Source organism: Impatiens glandulifera, chromosome 7 (assembly GCF_907164915.1).
Source record: "Impatiens glandulifera chromosome 7, dImpGla2.1, whole genome shotgun sequence".
Taxonomy (NCBI): Eukaryota; Viridiplantae; Streptophyta; class Magnoliopsida; order Ericales; family Balsaminaceae; genus Impatiens; species Impatiens glandulifera.
This window is the reverse complement of record NC_061868.1, coordinates 43,545,557-43,564,394: the sequence shown is the minus strand read 5'-3', so window position 1 is coordinate 43,564,394 and position 18,838 is coordinate 43,545,557. Positions and strand designations below refer to the sequence as shown.

General features: G+C 34.3%; 1 protein-coding gene across 1 annotated transcript; it reads left to right on the top strand.

Annotated features, from left to right (window-relative positions):
• Positions 1–1,561: 1,561 nt before the first annotated feature.
• On the top strand, positions 1,562–18,448 carry LOC124944600 (vacuolar protein sorting-associated protein 52 A-like). The gene is made up of 20 exons (XM_047484898.1): positions 1,562–1,863; positions 1,963–1,985; positions 4,618–4,675; positions 5,836–5,931; positions 6,744–6,845; positions 7,339–7,422; positions 8,512–8,592; positions 9,286–9,429; positions 11,920–12,011; positions 13,440–13,521; positions 14,010–14,192; positions 14,672–14,787; positions 14,878–14,936; positions 15,554–15,654; positions 15,864–15,914; positions 16,152–16,331; positions 16,450–16,584; positions 16,729–16,803; positions 17,583–17,640; positions 17,729–18,448. The coding sequence occupies exons 1-20, from the start codon at positions 1,819–1,821 to the stop codon at positions 18,034–18,036; spliced, it is 2,073 nt and encodes a 690-aa protein (XP_047340854.1). The 5' UTR covers positions 1,562–1,818; the 3' UTR covers positions 18,037–18,448.
• Positions 18,449–18,838: the final 390 nt, after the last annotated feature.

Here is an 18,838-nt window from a genome sequence, read left to right as displayed (position 1 = left end):
CAATTGTATTTCTTTTTTGTTATCAAAGAACGTACCCACTTCCAATGAATTTTCAATTAATGGAGCAGGAGTTTCGATCTCGAGTGGTTCATATGAGAAGTAGTGCTTGGTTCCCTCAGTATGGCTGAATGTATTCCTAACATGGGAAGTGCTTGGTTGACTTGGGAAGACATTTTCCGGCTCAAAAACATTTTGCTCCTCACATACATCTCTCTGCTCAAAAACATCTTGCTGCTCAAATATATCTCGCTGCTCAAACACATCCTGCTGCTCAAACACATGCTCAGATACATCTTGTTACCTTAGGAATACATCTTGTTGACTTGGGAATACATCTTGCTGCTCAAACACATCCTGCTGCTCAGATACATCTTGTTGTCTTGGGAATACATCTTGTTGACTTGGGAATACATCTTGCTGCTCAAATATGTCATTTTCTGGTCTTTCACTTTGTTGAGTTGAAGGTATTGACTTCTCTACTAAGGAGACACATAGCGGGGCGCGATGATTGGGCAGTGAAGACGAGAGTTCTTGTAAATAGAACGCCACATCGCTATCTCCAATGATTGTTGCAGGAGGAGAATTGATCATTAGCATATTATACTTTACCTTGAACACTAAGTCATATCTTAGTTTGTCCACACCAATAGAATTATAGACAATTGAAGCTAACTCTTCATATGTAGCATTTCGGGGTACATTCACACCACGACACGAACTTGAGACAAAAGAACTAACCCCACAATCATCAGTTTTCCAGTCTCCATCAAAGAGTAGAAAAACACCAACATTCATGTGATCTGCAATTGAAAAAAATTCAAAGAAGTCAGTGACAGTGACCAGGTAAAGGAGGAAAATGCAAGGAGGAAAATGCATCTGTCGCAGGCGACAGTGCATCTGTCGCAGACGACAGTGCATCTGTCGCAGGCGGGAAATGCATCTGTCGCAGGCGGGAAATGCATCTTTCGCATGCGACAGATGAACTGTCGCATGCGACAGATGCATTTCCCGCCTGCGACAGATGCATTTCCCGCCTGCGACAGATGCACTGTCGCCTTCGTCACCTTCTTCGGATGTATATTTCACTGTAAAACATATCAGCCAAGCTCTAAAACCATTATTCCATGACCTAACCTACATCCTAGACTCTAAACAACAAAACCCTAAAAGGACGGACGTCTAACCTGAATGTTGAAGACGATCGTCGATGATGAAGGAAGGAGCCGTAGGTGATGAAGGAAGCTTGATGATGAAGGAAGCTTGATGATGAAGAACCTTGATGAAGGAAGCTTGATGATGAAGAACCTTGATGATGGAAGGACGGGGAAAGGACGGTTGGTGGAGAGGAGGGAAATGGAGAAGAAAGTGGCATTTCATAACTGAAATGCGCACTCACTTTACTGATTTTTTTTTTTTTTTTTTTTTTTTTTTTAATAAAGGGTAAAACTGACCTTTTGCCTTGGCAAAAGGTCAAAAATGAAAAATTTATTAATGACCTGTTAATAGTGGAAATTCCCCTCTTATGAGGGTTATTCCATCAAATTTCCCTTCTTCCTCTTCTCTCTGAATCTCTCTTTCTCTATATCCCAATTCCCTTTTCCTCCGGCGTATCCTTTCGAGGACGTCGAACTCTCTTTCTCGAACCGAATCAGCATTACACTTCACGAACCCTAAACTTGTCTCTCTGAATTTGGTAGTGACAATTGATCTTACGGTTGAGGGAGGGGGATGCGGTGCTAGCTGGATGATGGTCTCCGTGGCCTTTTGTGTTAAAATCCATCCTCTGACATAACCGTTGACGATTTCGAGCTGGAGCTGATGATGGATTTCGAAGGCGATTCCACTCCTTCTTTCGATCCCGTGGTAAGCTTTCTATCCATCTTTCTCACGCCTCTTTCAAAATATTCCACAAGATCTGTAGATCAGTTTAATTGATCAGTGGTTGTACATCTTTCTGCACAGGAATGGGCATCATCATCGAACCTGTAAGTCTCTATAACACTAGATCTATATTGAAATCATCCATTTTTGATGCCATAAAAGTAGAAACTGATTTCCTTAGTCTGGTTCAATCGGGATGCTTCTCCAATTCCTAAGATGAAGAAATTCAGATAACAAGTTTAATCAGCTATGCAGAAATAATATTGATTCATGTATAGTGGTAGAGAATTTGGAAAGAACTGGTTTGTGAGCCTGTAGTTGCGTGCTTATCTGTTGTTGGTACCACTGATATTCTCTTTAGAATTTATGTTTCTGCTGTTGGTATCATCAACTCTAGCTCTGTGGTTGTTATCGATAACTATTTTCTTACTTAACTTTTCCATGTTACCCTATGCTCTTGGATGATAGGACATTGTTCCTCCTTTAAATGCTCTTGGTATAGTCTCTAAGTCCATATGAATAATGATTCTATTAGATTATAATTCTAATGGTAAGCATTTCAATCAATTATATTATTTTGTTAAATTTTAAGTCTAGTCCACACATAGGATAGGATCAGATAATCTTCACTACTCTAGCACAAAGGTGGTATAGGTTAAAGGTTGGAATGGAAAGGTTTTGGTATGGGGGAGAGCAAAGCAAAGGGGATAATCGATTTTTAGGATTGGTTGTCATAGTTGCATTTGGGTCGACTAGGGGATAGCAAGGTAGGCGGATAATCACAAATAATTTTTAAATGAGTGGCTATCAAAGTTGAATTGTCATGCCTATTAATTAAACAAAAAATGAGGTTTAGGTTCATTATGCTCTTCCAGTAATGTTCTTTCAAATGCTTACCCAATGCAAATGTAAATTTTGTACACAAATTTCTACTATTTATGTAGGAAATGCTAGAAAGGAATGTTTTTAATGGTGAATTTTCTTGCAAATGATGAAAGTCATCTTTATCATTCAATGTATTTATTGTAAATGAAATTATTAATATTTTCCCATTGTTTTACTCTCATTTTAACCATGCAGAAGAAAAGATCTATTTTCTTTTATTTTTGTTTTAAGTGTCCATCTAATAAATTTGTCGAAGAAAGTGATTTATTCAGTTTCATTTCTTCCATAACTTCCATATTTCTTTTACTTTTCTTATTTACTCTACTTAAACTAAGCAACATATTACTTATTGTATAATATAAATTTTCTTTTCTATTTGCGTGGCGTTGTAATTTGTTAAATAATATGTTTGGTTGTTGACAAGTAAAAAAACGTTTTTTCGGTCAATGAGGTTGTGTTTGGATGTAAAAGGCAAAAAGCTTAGTTTGAATGTTATAGTCTATGTAGATTTTGCTCTCTTTTGTTTGTATTGAAAATTGTCAACTTGTGCACAATTTGTTTACAGTGCCTGTTTTTTGGTTGAATTTCATAAAGTTCGTTTATTATTTACAACAGTGCAAAGCATGAGTTCCTACCTAGTATATATCTTATAATACTATGGAGCGAGTTCCCTGTACGCCCTCATGTCAGCTTTCTGGTTGCCATGGGTCGCCCTCAAGTTGGACAAAGAAATAAGTGGCAAAAGTTGGGGAAGACAACGATTAAACAAGAACACTTTGAGTCCTCGTCATATCTTAGTGTGTCCTCCTAAATAGTTAATTCCCCAACAAAAACATCCAAATTGAATACAAATTTGTTAGAATCACCTCGTTGTATGAGTGAACCTGCATAGCAATTTCTTTTGGGGATTTTAGGGTGAAAATTGCCATAAAAACAGAGATTGGGAGCAACATTTTGATGCAACATCAACCATACTGATGTATGATGATGACACAAAGTGTTCTTGTTTTTTCTTTGTCTTCCCTGATTTTCGCCACTTATTTTTTGGAACTTACGCTGGTTTCCCTAGAAAGTTGATGCGCAATTCTCGAAATTCCTATGATAATAATGTATGCATCTTCTAGATATAGAAAGTGTTTTGTGGTACTGTGTTATATTAGTGAACTAACCCTTAATACTAGACAATTATCCTCAGCTTCAGTAAAACCAAGTTTGAAACCAGATCATTTATAAGACAGTCAATTGAATGAGAAAAAAATTCCAGAAGTAAGATCTTGTGAGAAATTCTATGTCGTGTCAGTCTGCAAAATCTTAGACACATGTAAAACCCTAAATCAAGCTATTAAAAGGACAAACAACTTATGCTTCTTAACTCAGTAAAGGAATGACCATAGTCCTAAATGAGTGTAGGGCCCATGTTATTAGTCATTGTAAAAAATATAGTTTTTTGAGAACTAAATTTTTGGAAACTCAAGTTGTATCCCTACTTTCTTAACATAAAAGATGATTAGTAGATATACTTGTCAATTTGGTAAACCTACTAATCAGTGGCTAAGTTTATGTTTTAATGATCTTGACTTCATTGGGACAAACTAATAGCAGGTCCATCTATTCTATTTGTGTAATCTTACCTTCCTCTCTCTATGATCTTTCTCTATGCATGATAATCTTGTGCATCCTACCTTGGCTTTTCATTTTTATTTGGTTCATTGTGTAAGATTTTGGTTTTCTCAAGTTTGTAACATTCATTGAACAGATACATGCGTACCATAGGAATCTATTGTGGAAGTAGTACTTATTGCTGTTTGGACATTGGACTATTTTTTGAAATATTTGATTTGTTGTCTTCAGTGAGGATATATCCCTTGAAGGTCTAGAGCAAGAACTGGAAGAATGTAAAAGTGATGATGTAAGTACTAACTAATATTGTATCCTTCAGCTGCTTCAACTAAGTCATAAACAATACAAATATACTGGAGTACACTTTAGATGATACTATCACTTTGGAATTAGATGTTGGACTTAGACTGCTATGTCTGCTACTTATTCTTGATATTTATGAGAGATACATGCAGATTAAAATGAGTAGTAGCATTTGCTTTCAAATAGGGCTATTGTGTAACTGAAAGGAAAATTGCTTGTACAAGTAGAATACATATAGCACAATATTCTTCTCTTATAGATAAAATTTGTTTTCTATTAAGTATTCATGATTGTTGTTTCAAAAGAAAAATATACTCATGTTTGGTCTCTTGCTTTAAGTTCTTATTGCCATACTTTTGCATCAAACCGAAGTGAAGTTTGGGAGCGACCAATGAAAGGTCTTGCCATTATTTGATTTAGAGATGGGAAGAGGGGTTGAAAAGTAAGGGGATTTGTTTCAAACGACTTAATTATTTTTTTCTCAAAATTTTCTAAATCTCGGGGTTCACCTGGAGAGGAAGAGTTGAGATGATGAAACTTTTTGAGTGTCAAGACGAGACCTTGTTTAACTATTTCTCAAGAAGTAGATTTGATGGTTTCCACTTGGTGAAAATTGAGTTTAACTGAAAATTGGTTGGGGATGCAAGAAATGACTTGGTTAATCAAATAGGGACAAGTCATTTTGAAAGGGGATTTGCTTCAATTCATAAGAAAATAATTCCCTTTTCTTGATTTTGTTCTTTGAAATTCTAGTTTCCATCCTTAAGCTTATTTGCATATTGTAGAGGCTTTCCTCCTTTCTTTTTGTTTTTCTTTCATTCCCTTTACTTTTGGTCTCTTGCTTGTAATCATGAAATCACTATCTTTACGATCCCTCTATTTATACAAGCCTTAACTTTTCACAAACAAAACTATACTCATAAATGTTTTGACACATGTTAAGGTTGAAAACTTAAGCTTTATAATCGTTCAACATAATCTGCACTTCTACTCATATATGGACTTTTCTTTCTCATGCATATCAGCATATATCTGAAATAAATATGATTTACTTAGTATTACTCTTTTGGTCCTTTCCTTGAATTGCTGTCTACTCATTTTCTCATTCATGTACTTGCATATGGATATGGTTTCTTCTCTATGCAGGTTGTTGCGAACATATTGTCCAAGGGTACAACATTGCGAGAGTACACAAAGGGAGTAGAAGACAATTTGCGCCAAGTTGAGCTAGACTCGATTCAGGTTGGTCATTGAGTTGCAGTTTAACTTTTTTCTCTTGAAACCACCATGGTTTGACTTTTTAATCATCAAAGTATTTTGCGGCCTCATTACATATCTTGTGATTTTTTATTTTTGGATGTGTTTAGTATTGCTTCTGTTTTATCCCTTGACTGAATACTCTATAACTTCAGGTATTCATTTCACAAACCATTTTTCGGGCCTCGCATTGAGTCTGTAAAAGCTTGCATGTGTTTAATACTCATGGTTGGTAGTTGCTAACTTGCTATAACGGTGTCTATTCTAAGCTAGAAATCTTTCATTCAACACTTATGATGAAGATATTCAATTTGTTTCTCTTAATTTGATTTGGTAACATACTCTTACCATTTGTTTCATTAAGTAGAGTTGAAAATAAGTAGCAATATTTTTGTTGATCCTTTTTAAAATAAAAATAAGTAGCAATAGTTTAAGTAAACCCGAACATTAATTCTGAAAATTAATATGTTGCGTAGTACTTAAATATTATTTTGTTTAGTTTTATAACACTCACTTTTCTTTCACTTAACATATTCAATACTTAAAAATTAGTGCTCCATTTATAATTTTATCAAACAACTTGCTTGATATATTTCAACTTTATTATCATCATCTTCTTTTGTTGTTATGGCCTCAACGAAATAATGTAATGTAAAAATGTTGGTTCCCTTGATATAATGCATGGGGATCAATGTTGGTTCCTATTGGCTGGCTGTATTATTAGTCCTTCATGTTTTCATTTTTGAAGGATTGCAAATACATATGTTTTATGCACTGACCTTTTGTTCCAAAAACAGGACTACATAAAAGAAAGTGATAATCTTGTATCACTCCATGATCATATTCGAGATTGTGACATCATTCTGTCACAGATGGAGACACTACTTAGTGGATTTCAGGTATCTTTTCACCTAACATCACAGATGCATTGTAGAAAGGGAGGGTCAAGAATTGCAAAACCAGTTTATCATTTTAATAAACAAATTGGAGAAGAAAGTGACATAGTTATAATGAAAAAAAAATTGGAAATCAAAGTTTGTAATAGCCTTGCACAAATCAAATGTTTAACATTATTATACGATGAAAGGGCTCTGGAAAACAAAGCCAAGCTACGGCACTATTTCTCATGAGAATCTGAATATGTCGGATCTGCTGAAGGTAACATGCTTGTTGGGATGCAATCATGCAAGCATGCAACTCGTAGAACTAGGCCTACAGAATTTTTACCCTGAAAAGATAGTTGTGGTTATAAACTTCCACTGGTTTTCTTACACAAGCTGCCATAGAATTCTACTTATTGTTGTGCTTTGTATTGTTTTCTTTGTGTTCTCCATAAGCCATATTATTATTAATGTCAAATAATAACTATACTTATGGTTTTAATTGTGCTAGAGTGAGATTGGCTCAATAAGCGCAGACATAAAAATTCTTCAGGAAAAATCCATGGATATGGGACTGAAGTTGAAGAATCGCAAGGTAAGAACATTACAACCAAACTTATAGAGGGAGAATGTATTCTTAAGAAATAGTAATAGCTTAGATGCTGTCTTAGGGATAATAAAGCCCACTCAGTTACGAATTTGGGTCAATGAATAGCACAAATATACAAATAAAATATGACCCTAAAAGCCAACAATAAGCTGTCCTTCTGAAACTGTATGCTGGGGAAAAAGTAGCACTCCTTTTGGTACGATACTTCTTATATCTAGGATGAGCTGCAGTAAGGTTATGGATGATTCTGTGCTCCATATGCGACAGTGCTTTAACAAATGACTTTTTATATCTACATATTTCTACAATCATTTATGAAGTTGTTCATTGAAGCCTAGAAACTCTGGTCCTTCTTTGGTGAAATGTTCTTATAATTTAGTTTCTGTTCATTGATGGATGTCAAGGATCAACAGTTAAGTGCTCCTAATTGGCGATTTGTATATGCATTTAAACGACGACTATCCACACGTAAGTTAGCAACATTATGATTTTAAAAGATTTAGTTTCCAAGAACATATGACTTGGTGGTTCGTCATTACCTTATCTTCCCATGTTTAGGATAAGGCATGAGTTTGTTTCTGTAAGAAACTTCTTTGTGCTACTCATAGTTGTCAATAGCGAGTAGTGTTCCGTAGCGTCAAAGGTGTCATGGCTATAGCGTAAAGCAAACAGCGTAGCGAGGGCTATTTGAAAATAAAGCGTGGGAAGAATATAAATTTAAAAAAAAATGAAAAGCATAACAAAAGAAATATGGAACGAGGAAATTGTAAGAGGAAGAGGGAAAGAGAGAAATTTAAATAAGAAAAGAAGATGAAAAGACACGGAGAGAGATTGAAATTTCAATAAATAGAAAAAGCGTCGCTATCAGCGGTATAACTCACATAGCGATGAAAACGATGGCTTTCACCAACCATGAGTCCATTGCGCCTTATAGCCTTCCATCGTCGCTTCGCTACGCTATTGGCAATAGCGAGCGCTACGCTTTTTATTTCCTCCATCCTTGACCTTTTCTGCTTTCTCTAACTTGGACAAGAACCTTTAGTATTTTAATGGTTTACTAATGTTACGTGACAGGTTGCGGAATCAAAATTAGCAAAATTTGTGGAAGATATTATTATCCCACCAAGGATGATAGACATGATTGTTGAAGGAGAGGTAGATTCCGTTTACTGGATTTTTTTACCTTGAAAATTTTATGCTCAGATATAACTGCATCTTCACTTAGTTATCTTGATAGCATTAAAAAATTTGTATTTTGAACCTCTTGATGTTCCAAGCGCTTCCTGATGTAGAATCTAATAACAGGCAAAACAGTTAGCTGTAATTGGTGAGTAAAAAATATATCCTAATCAATCTTCCAAATCCCACTGTTTCAGTGTTGTAATTTTATAATATTCGAAATTGACAGGGCAATATGGAGCATTTCATGCTTCATGGAGCTTTAGGGAAAAGGTTAAGTACTTCCAGTTAGTTATCAGGTTCCATAGAGGAACTTTAAACGGACTGAAGTGTAGGAAAACATAAAATATTTTCTTAATAATATGTAAACCCTTGACTTTCCTTCCCAAGTTGAGATCATTAAGGGTCTGATAGGATCACATTGTATCGATCAGGTACAATTACTGAAATAGTTTCTTTAAAAGAGTTTGACCTTTATTTTTTTGATAAAGGTGGTTATGGAAAACAATTAAATTACAAGACAAGTTGCTCTATCCATGACACGATTAAAATATACAGTACTTGGTTCCTGATGATTTCTTTTGGGAAAGATTCATGGTGATTTCAGTTACTTGAATGTTTTTTTTCTGTTTCTCTTACCCACTTATAACTTGTAATTTAATCATCCAGGTTAATGATGAATATATGCGGGCACTTGAGATTTTGAGTAAGAAATTGAAGTTTATAGAAGCAGATTTGATGGTTAAAACATCAAATGCTTTGAAAGATGTTCAACCTGAGCTGGAAAGACTTCGTCAGAAAGCAGTCTCAAAGGTTATATCCATATTGAAACAATTCTTTGTTTGATCAACAGTATTTATATTCTTTGGATATTCAACGTTTTAGTAACTGGTGATGATGTTCGCTAATGTTCGGAGATTCATTTTCGAAGTTCCAGGAGTGACGAACTTAGCCGTTTGATATAGGTTATTTTTTGAACTGGAAAATTTTCCAACTGAAACTTCATTTGGGATCAAGCCTACCAAGTGCCCATGATCTAGAAATTTTACTGGTGATAATGTCCGGTGGTTCATTATGAGGTTTCAAGAGTGACAAAATTAGCCATTTTGGTATGGGTATTTGTTAAACTAGAAATTTTCCCTATTGAAATCATGATCTCATACAACTATGTTTATTAAGCAAACAAAAATAAATAAACCTGTTTCCAAAAATCAATTACCAAATGAGTTGAGTCACAAAAAATTCATCTAGAAAACACACTTCCCAAATGAGCTAATACGTTCTAATTTTACATGTGATGATAATTTTCTCCCGCTTCATTAGGAACTATTATTATTATTTTTAAAAGATCATTTTTTTTTAAGCGGAACGTAAGATGCGTTCAAACGTTACAAAGGGTGCGGGAAAAAACAAAGCAAGAAACAGAAAAACAATAGAAGAATTTTGAATGCCAAAAAGATCAAAAATTAGGAACATTATTATACATTCAAATAATTCCAAACTTTATGTTTTCATCCTCTTTGCTCAAGCTATCATATCCCATAGATCATGTGTTAAACTCAGATATTATTGTTGCATTTAGTATGCTATGGTTTCTTTAGTTAGATCCTTCTTGGTCAATTGACACATATATTTGACTTATGGAAGAGGAAGATGATCTGCATATTATTTGTCTATTGTTAATAACTTCCAAAAGAGTGTTGTTGTATAGCTGGCCGTTAAGTCTTTGAAAATGAAAACTGTGGTGGATTCAAATTCCCCATCAAATATATAGGTATTTTTGTTAAAAAACTTTCAAAAGACTATAGAGAAGAAGATGCCATGTAATGGCTTGTATATTTCTGAATAATCAAATGTACAAGACAAGATCAATATATATATATACAATGAAAAACAACTAAATCAAGAGATACATATTTCCAAGAAGCATTAAAGGGAACCTTGGGGAGTCCCTGGAAAGCATGCTTGCAGAATAATCTACATATTTGCCACTTGAATGCACATTTACTCCCATCTCTTATGCATATTACTTTTACTTTCCCTTGGAAATCTGGATATCAAATTGCTTTAGTTGTCCATTTTTCTTGCCTGTGAAATGTAACTCAGTGTGGTATTAGTCATAATGTGGATGTATGAACATTTTAGCCTCTTGTTCTTGTGGGAGGGTTGTGATAGGATGACTTTATACGGGAGATAGGTTTAGAAGATTTCTTTAGGTTGTTATCCTTTCAAAATGTGAATTGGTGTGATAAGAGGTTTTGCACGCAGTGTTAATTTCCTTGAGTAGACATTCTTTTCTTCAACTTGCATGGTTCATTGTAATTCATAAAGATGTTTAATTTCTCTCAACATAAATGCAATCGGTGTTCGAGTTCAAGATTTTTGGTGAGGCCAAAGCACATTTTGAATGTCATATAAAGAGCATACTTTGTACTGCATTGCGATTAATCTTAGCCATGTGTATGTTTACTTAAATCTAAGAATCGACTACTATACATGATGTTAGTGATAATTTGTGATGTAACACAAATGGTTCCAATGCCTATTATTATGCACAATATGTATTTCTAAACGGGACATACCTATAGGTAGCTCAGCTCTAATGCTTTATCCTTCTTGTTGAGCTTCATTTTAATAAAGACAAAATAGTGGAGTTACTTTATTTTATTTTTTTTTGGGGGAAAATTCTAGTTACTTCTTTTGTCATATGAAGATTGGCTTTCAGTGAAAGAGAAGCATTTATTATTTTGTATCATGTGGTGCCCCTCTCCATGATACTTGACTCTGAAAGACGGATTTTGCCACCTCTATGCTTTTATATAGTAGTTTTCCGTAGAGGTGGTGGTGAGATGTGGCCATGTGGCCATGATGCCTAGATGTCTTTTGGGAGTGCAGCTAAGTTTTGATTTTTTTTTTAGAGAAAGGGTAAACTTTTCATTAGAGGGAAATTTTTGTGAACGCGAGGAGGAGCATTCAATTAGTACAAAACGAGCTGAAAGAGAAAGGGTACATAATCAAAGGAGAAAAATAGAAAGAAGAAAACCATGAAAACAGAGTTAATTAGCTAAGTTTTGAATTTTCTGAGAATTTCTTCTTTATCCATACTCTTCTGGGCATATATTAAGGATATCTGCTGTTGATATTTTGAAATATGTTCCTTAATAGTTAGTTCTAGTCTTGATATTGATAGATATATTTGTTCTATGAAATATTTAATGGAGAAGAATATTACATTGATAGTGCTAATGGTTGGTTTGGTTTCTTCTCTTGGACTCATTTTATGGCCTGTCTTTTTCCCTCTAGGTGTTTGACTTCATTATTCAGAAGCTTTATGCATTGAGAAAACCCAAAACAAATATCCAGATCCTTCAACAGAGCGTTCTCCTAAAATACAAGTGAGTTGTTGGTATCTTACTACTGTGGTCTCAACAATATTACACTTTCAGAATTATTCCTTTATTTTTTTGTTTAGCTGAACTAGGGTTTCATTTTTCTGGTGCTTTATAAGTGTCATCAGTCTGATATGCCCTATGTGAACATTGTGAAGGCGACAATAGCTTTTTCCACGCTAGCTTTGTAGAAATACTTCTCTGATATTTTGTATTGATGACAAATATTTTTCAGCTTTCGAGTATATAATTATAGTTGGTGAACTTAAAGTTGCATTTGCATCACAGATGATTGGACATGAGTCTAAAATGTCTGCATGTCAAATAGCTGATCAAACTTGTGTGAAAGTCTCAATTCACTAAATTCTTGATTTGTTCAATCCACCTTTTGAACACTAATTCTGTCAACATTATTTTTATGTCTTTTTATTTTTCCTTCAATTTTGTAATGTTCCATCACCTTGTTTCCATTGTTCCCCTCCATCTAAGTCCTGTGTTGTATTGTTCATCTTCTTCTTGATTTACTTAAATGAACCATTGTTAACAGAGTTTAAGAAAATCTAATCACGTAAAAATGATTTAGTTGAAATGGTAATTTTAGTCAACTACACATGTCTAATGGGTGAATGGAGCTAATTTAAGGTTCACTGTATGATTCAGCCAATAGAACAAATTTAAAGGGGTAATCAAGCCAATTAGTATTGACTGGGTGATTTGAGTCTTCTTATACAAGTTGATGGTCATTTGAACTATATTTCCTCTTATGTTTACTGGTTCTATTGTCCATAACAATAAACTAGTTATTTAGCACATGGTGATTTCTTGACGCGCCGAATTTCTAGAATTGGAGGTAGTTGATATTCTTGGTTAATTTAGAGATTTGCTTCCTCTATTACCTTAGCGCCTATGAATGCAATATAAATTATAAAAAAATGTACTACTACATCAGAATTCAGCATTGGGCATTTTTTAATCTCTTCCACCAATGAGAATTGTATGCACCTAATTTCCATAATTTGGAATGATTACTTGATATTCTTGGTGAATGCAATAATTCATATTTGTTTATTAGAGATGGAAATCCTCTCTTTTTCCAGACTATCTGCGCACTATCTGTCATGCACAATCATGTTTATTTTTGGTTTCACTCGTTCATAAAGATGGCACCACTGTACATGAACTTAGTGTTGTGTTTTTTTCCTGGTCTCTGCAATCAAATCATGTTCCTGACATGACGGAGCTTCCTGCAATTTCCTTTCTGGAAAAATATTGCCAACTTTACTTTTGTGATATTTGTAGTTAGCACATAATCCAGTACTAACTTATTAAAGTTGAGGGCTGGTTGCAGAATGTAACACTGTTATGTTATCTTCTTAATGTTTGGTTATAAGAGTATGCATGCATTGTTGAACATTTTAAACTATAAAAATGTAGGTATATTATCTCTTTTCTAAAGGAGCATGGCAAAGATGTGTACATGGAGGTTCGTGCAGCATATGTTGACACAATGAACAAGGTAAAATCCTATCTATAAACATGTCTGGACTCTTCAAACTTGGTTAGTCTTTAATGGGCTGAAGAGCAAGTCTGAATTCTCCTTTAAATGACCTTAAATCAATTTCTTGTGTTTTACAGTATGAACATATAGATCATTGTTCTGAAATTTTAATTGGAGTCAGTAGTTTAGTTCAAGAAACATAAATTGATGTAAATTAATTCTAGAAACGTAGTTAAAGGTTTTCAATAACCTTCATGTCTATCTTAACTAAAGGTCCTGTGGAATCAAAGCATCTGCAAGTACAGAAGCATCATTTTTTATTTTGTTATTTGCATGCCAATTTTATGATCTTGTGTGCCACATCTAGGTAAACTTTCTATTCCAACAATTGTCTGGGAGCTCTTGACTAGAACCGTTTTCTTTTTTATATTGAGGCTCCTTTTCACATGTTTTCATAGCTGTTAATCATTTTCATGCACTGAACTGGTAACTGGTCAAATTTGAAGGTTCTTAGTGCTCATTTCCGTTCTTATATTCAAGCACTGGAGAAACTGCAGTTGGACATAGCAACATCTAATGACCTGATTGGTCTAGACACTAAAAGTACTAGCCTTTTTTCTAGAGCAAGAGAACCTCTGAAGAATCGGTCTGCAGTTTTTGCTCTAGGAGAGCGGATAAGCATTCTTAAGGTATTATTATAGTTTGCTGTAACTGACATGATTTTACTGCTTGCTTACTGGATATAGCATATTTTTGGTGGCACAATTTCTTTGCATGTAAATTAGAATTGTTTCCTTTTGTTGTGATTCAGCCTACCCTAGTGTTCTCTTTATGTTATTTATGATTATTAATGCCTGATAAGAAGGGATAGTCAGGCATAATGTTAATTTTATTGTGTGATGAAAGTTAAAAAGAAAATATCCAAAGAAAAAGAGCAAAGCAAATGAAGCATAAACATGTTCGAGGATAACATTCTGGACATGACGTTTAAAAGAAAATTTAAAGGGACTCAGCTTAATTAATGTGATTTAGTAGGATCTTTTGGAATAAGACTAAACAAACCTTTATTGGTATTCTCCTTCCATAGGTTGCAGTAGTACTGTTGCATACTTTATATTTTCCCGCTCTTTTTAATTTGGCGTTGATGGAATAACCTTTACCATCACAGGAAATTGATGAACCAGCAATAATTCCTCACATAGCTGAAGCCAGTGCTCGTAAATATCCTTATGAATTTCTATTTAGGAGCTTGCAAAAGTTGCTTATGGACACTGCCGGTTCTGAGTAAATAAAACTATAATCTCCAGCTTCTTATTTTTCATTCAACATGTATACCTTATAGTTAAACTTTGACTGTATTTCTTCTTGAAACAGGTACCTCTTTTGTGATGATTTTTTTGGTGAAGAGGCTATATTTTCTGAAATATTTGCAGGTATAAATATGTATGCAAACTTTACCTTTTGTTTGGCCTTTTTTTACCATAAAGTTGTACCTTCACTCATATACTTAACAATCTCACTCAAAAGCTTAAGCTATTACAGAATGGATCAAACTTTAATTGGTAACAAACTAACACATCTCCAGCACAACTACTGCGATCTCTGATAGAGAGCATTGATTGCACTCTAGAAGTAGATGACATAAATTAGGGGTGATTGGATTTTTTCCTGTAGAAAAATGGAGAGGATATATTGATATATTTTGTATATAATTGTAGTGAATAGTGTTAGATTATAATAATGAATGTGTAAATTCCCAAAGGCAACTATATATTCCCACCTATTTTCAATCTTATTTTCACCTTCTTCTTCTATGGTCTCATCTCCTAACACTCTATTATCTCATCTCCTTCTTGGTTTATTGTTGTTACTGGTTTTGACTATAACACATTGTTATGTTACTAACTCACTGAAATGCTTAAGCTGTTCTGTTTGTTGATGGCTCAAACGTCAATTTCAGGCTAACATCATCATAGTTATCCAATCACAATTCTCTCTGTTTTTGTTGTGTGATCTTGATTTTATGTTTTAACCTGGGTTGTTGTATCAGGGCCCTTCGCTGTAATTGATGAACACTTCAATTCCATCCTTCCAACTTCTTTTGATGCAATCGGCCTAATGCTTATGATTCGTATCATACACCAGCACCAGGTAATGTTAAACAATTATGCAAGTTGATCAGGAAAAACTAATAATGGTTAAAATCGATAGTAACTGCCTCAACTTCAGATTAGTATTGTGGATTTAGTGCCATCTTTGTCTGTGAACTGTGTTGTCTCATAAAACATGCAACCTCTTCTACATCTTGTTTTCAGTTTAGATATTTGACGTGTACTGTTTCTTGCATGTTCTCTTGTCAGCTCATTATGTCTCGAAGGCGTCTCCCATGCTTGGACTCATATTTGGATAAGGTATGCAAATAAGGACTGTTTGGTATCTCTTTTATTCACCTAATCAAACAGAGGCTTAGGTTGACGCTCTTGTTTGGACTATGCATTTTCCATAAACAAAGGATGATTTACATCTAATGTTGCAAAATACCTCGTTTAATACATGAACATCGCCATTGGCTGTGTTTGGGAAGAACATTTTATTTTAATGGCTAGAGTTGATAAACTTCTGTAAAATGAATGAATATAATAATACAGGTAAATATAGCCCTATGGCCACGTTTCAAAGTGGTATTTGACATGCACCTCAGCAGCCTGCGTAATGCAAATGTCAAGACATTGTGGGAAGATGACGTTCACACTCACTATGTCATGAGACGCTATGCTGAATTTACTGCATCTCTTATTCATCTCAATGTTGAATATGGGGATGGTCAGGTTAGTAAAAAAAAATCTATCTAGAAGATTGAATTCATAAAATCCCATTCTTGTGCCAAATATCAATCTACCCAACTTCTAAAACAGAACTAACATGGCTGGCTTCTGACAATTCCAGCTTGAGCTGAACTTAGAGAGATTGAGAATGGCCATAGATGACTTGCTTGTGAAGCTTGCAAGACTATTTCCAAAGCCGAAGCAGCAGACTGTATTTCTAATAAACAATTATGACATGACTATATCTGTCTTGAAGGTACGTAAAAATTGGATTCTTCAATTCCTCAGCGGTAGATTAAGGCGGATGTGAAATCCCTTTATTGTCCAGAAGTTTGATTTAATATTCTAATAGCTGATAGAGTCCAATGGTTATTATAGTTTAAATATTCTTCTTCTTCAGGAGGCTGGACCTGAAGGCGGGAAGATACAACTTCATTTTGAGGAACTGCTTAAAAGCAATACTGCAATTTTTGTGGTATGTCCTATACTTGAATCAATGAAATTGATAACAGCTTCTGTATGAGATCTTTCTCAACAAGTGAACCTGATATCTATGCACAACAAAATATAAGGACTATCCCATTTTGGTTATTCTTTTAATTTGGTAAAACTCAGCTTTCGATAGTTTACTCTGATGGGCTGTATGATATTGTAAATAGTTGTTGTTGGAAATTTTAGTAGTAAGTATATTATATGGGTAATATGGTAATGTGCGTTTGATTAAACTGAAAATTAAGTGTTAGAATTCTGAATTTAAGTTCCTAATGCTGAATATAACCCTAAACCCCACCAGAGTAGCCCGGTGGAAATAGTTCGATTCCCACCAGAAGCGCTTTGAATGAAAGCGGAGGGTCATAACTGTGGAGTGTTATGCAAGTTCTTATTAATTAAAAAAAAATCTGAATTTAAGTGCTTAGTGCCGAATATGCCAAATGAAAATATAAAAAGTAATTAGCATGTAAGTTGATTTGATACAATGTGAGGAAAGTATGTAAAGACCATTTTACTCTTAAGTTGATTAGTTTACATGATTAAAGTTGTCTTATGAATTCTCTTAGTATACTAATGAGTTAAGTCATTCACAACTCACCGAAATAAGTCTGATTGATTTTATAGTATACTAATGGTTAATTAAAATCACTTAATTATTTTGATTCACCAGAAATTCTGGCCAGCTCTACTATTTCTGATATGGATTACTTTTGTTTGCTAGCATACAAAGAAAAGAGACTAACCATTTTATTTGCTTTGCAGGAAGAGTTACTTTTGGAGCACTTCAGTCACATTATCAAGTTTGTTAAAACCAGAGCTTGTAAGTTACAATAGTATAATAAAACTGTGAAACAACCATTTGTTCGTCTCTTCTGAAAATGAACTCATATTGTTGTTTTCATGATCAGCGGAGGACATGAGTCCTGGTGGTTCTGAAAAGCCGATCAGCATATCGGAGGTTGAACCATTAGTGAAGGACTTTGGGAGTAGATGGAAAGCGGCGATAGAACTGATGCACAATGATGTGATTAAATCATTCAGCAATTTCTTGTGTGGTATGGAGATCTTAAGAGCTGCACTCACCCAGCTGCTCTTATATTACACCAGGCTTTCAGATTGCATTAAGAGGATTAACGGCGGTTCTGCCCTAAACAAGGATCTAGTATCCATATCTTCAATCATGTTCGAAATCAGAAAATATTCAAGGACATTCTAAATCGATGATGATGATGGCGGTTCTGCCCTAAACAAGGATCTTGTATCCATATCTTCAATCGTGTTCTAAATCAGAAAATATTACATTCTATATCGATGATCATATAAATAATCAAGTTAGATTCTCTCTTCCTCCTCTCTCTTTATAAATATCTAAACTGTTGTTATTCTATCACCACCACTATCATCATGATTAGGGTTCTTATTTTTCCTCTGTTGGACATGTGAGTATTAAAAGTCAGGAAGAAATGTCGTCCCTTTTTTCTTCTTCTTCTTGAGAGGGAAGAGAGTTTTGATTGGAAGTTTTTAGATGTATTTTAAGATTCGGTAACAAGTTTGTTCTCTTATTCATATCAAACAGAATATGTAAAAGATTTACAATATGTGATTCACAATTTTTTTTTGCTTCCTTTACTTCTAAAAGTAAATTGTTTTTTTTTTTTTTTAAAAGAGATTTAAGTTTTACTACTTCAATCTGAAGTAAGCTAGCACGAACTCTCGAGATTTTAATGAATGTAATTAATAAAGGATGACAATGTAAGATGAGCCTTAATGAATATTTGATACATTAATTTGTCTTTAAGCAAAGTGGTCATTTTTTAGTAACAAAATATAATTATTAACCCAACCCTGTAGTTTGAGATTGGACAATGAAATGACGTTCTTGATTCAAACCCATATGTTTAATCTTTGAAAATTAGTCGGTACTCCGAAGAAGCGGATATGGCGTTCTAACAAAATAAAATTTGATGCGGCACCAAAACCCCCAATTATGCATATGATAACACAATAAGTTGTGTTTT

Excerpts from the sequence above, each read along its gene's own strand:
- LOC124944600 (XM_047484898.1), top strand. The coding sequence starts at position 1,819 with ATGATGGATTTCGAAGGCGATTCCACTCCTTCTTTCGATCCCGTG. Across the intron at positions 5,932-6,743 it reads TTGAGCTAGACTCGATTCAG|GACTACATAAAAGAAAGTGA; the intron begins GTTGGTCATTGA and ends TTCCAAAAACAG. Across the intron at positions 12,012-13,439 it reads AGCGTTCTCCTAAAATACAA|GTATATTATCTCTTTTCTAA; the intron begins GTGAGTTGTTGG and ends ATAAAAATGTAG.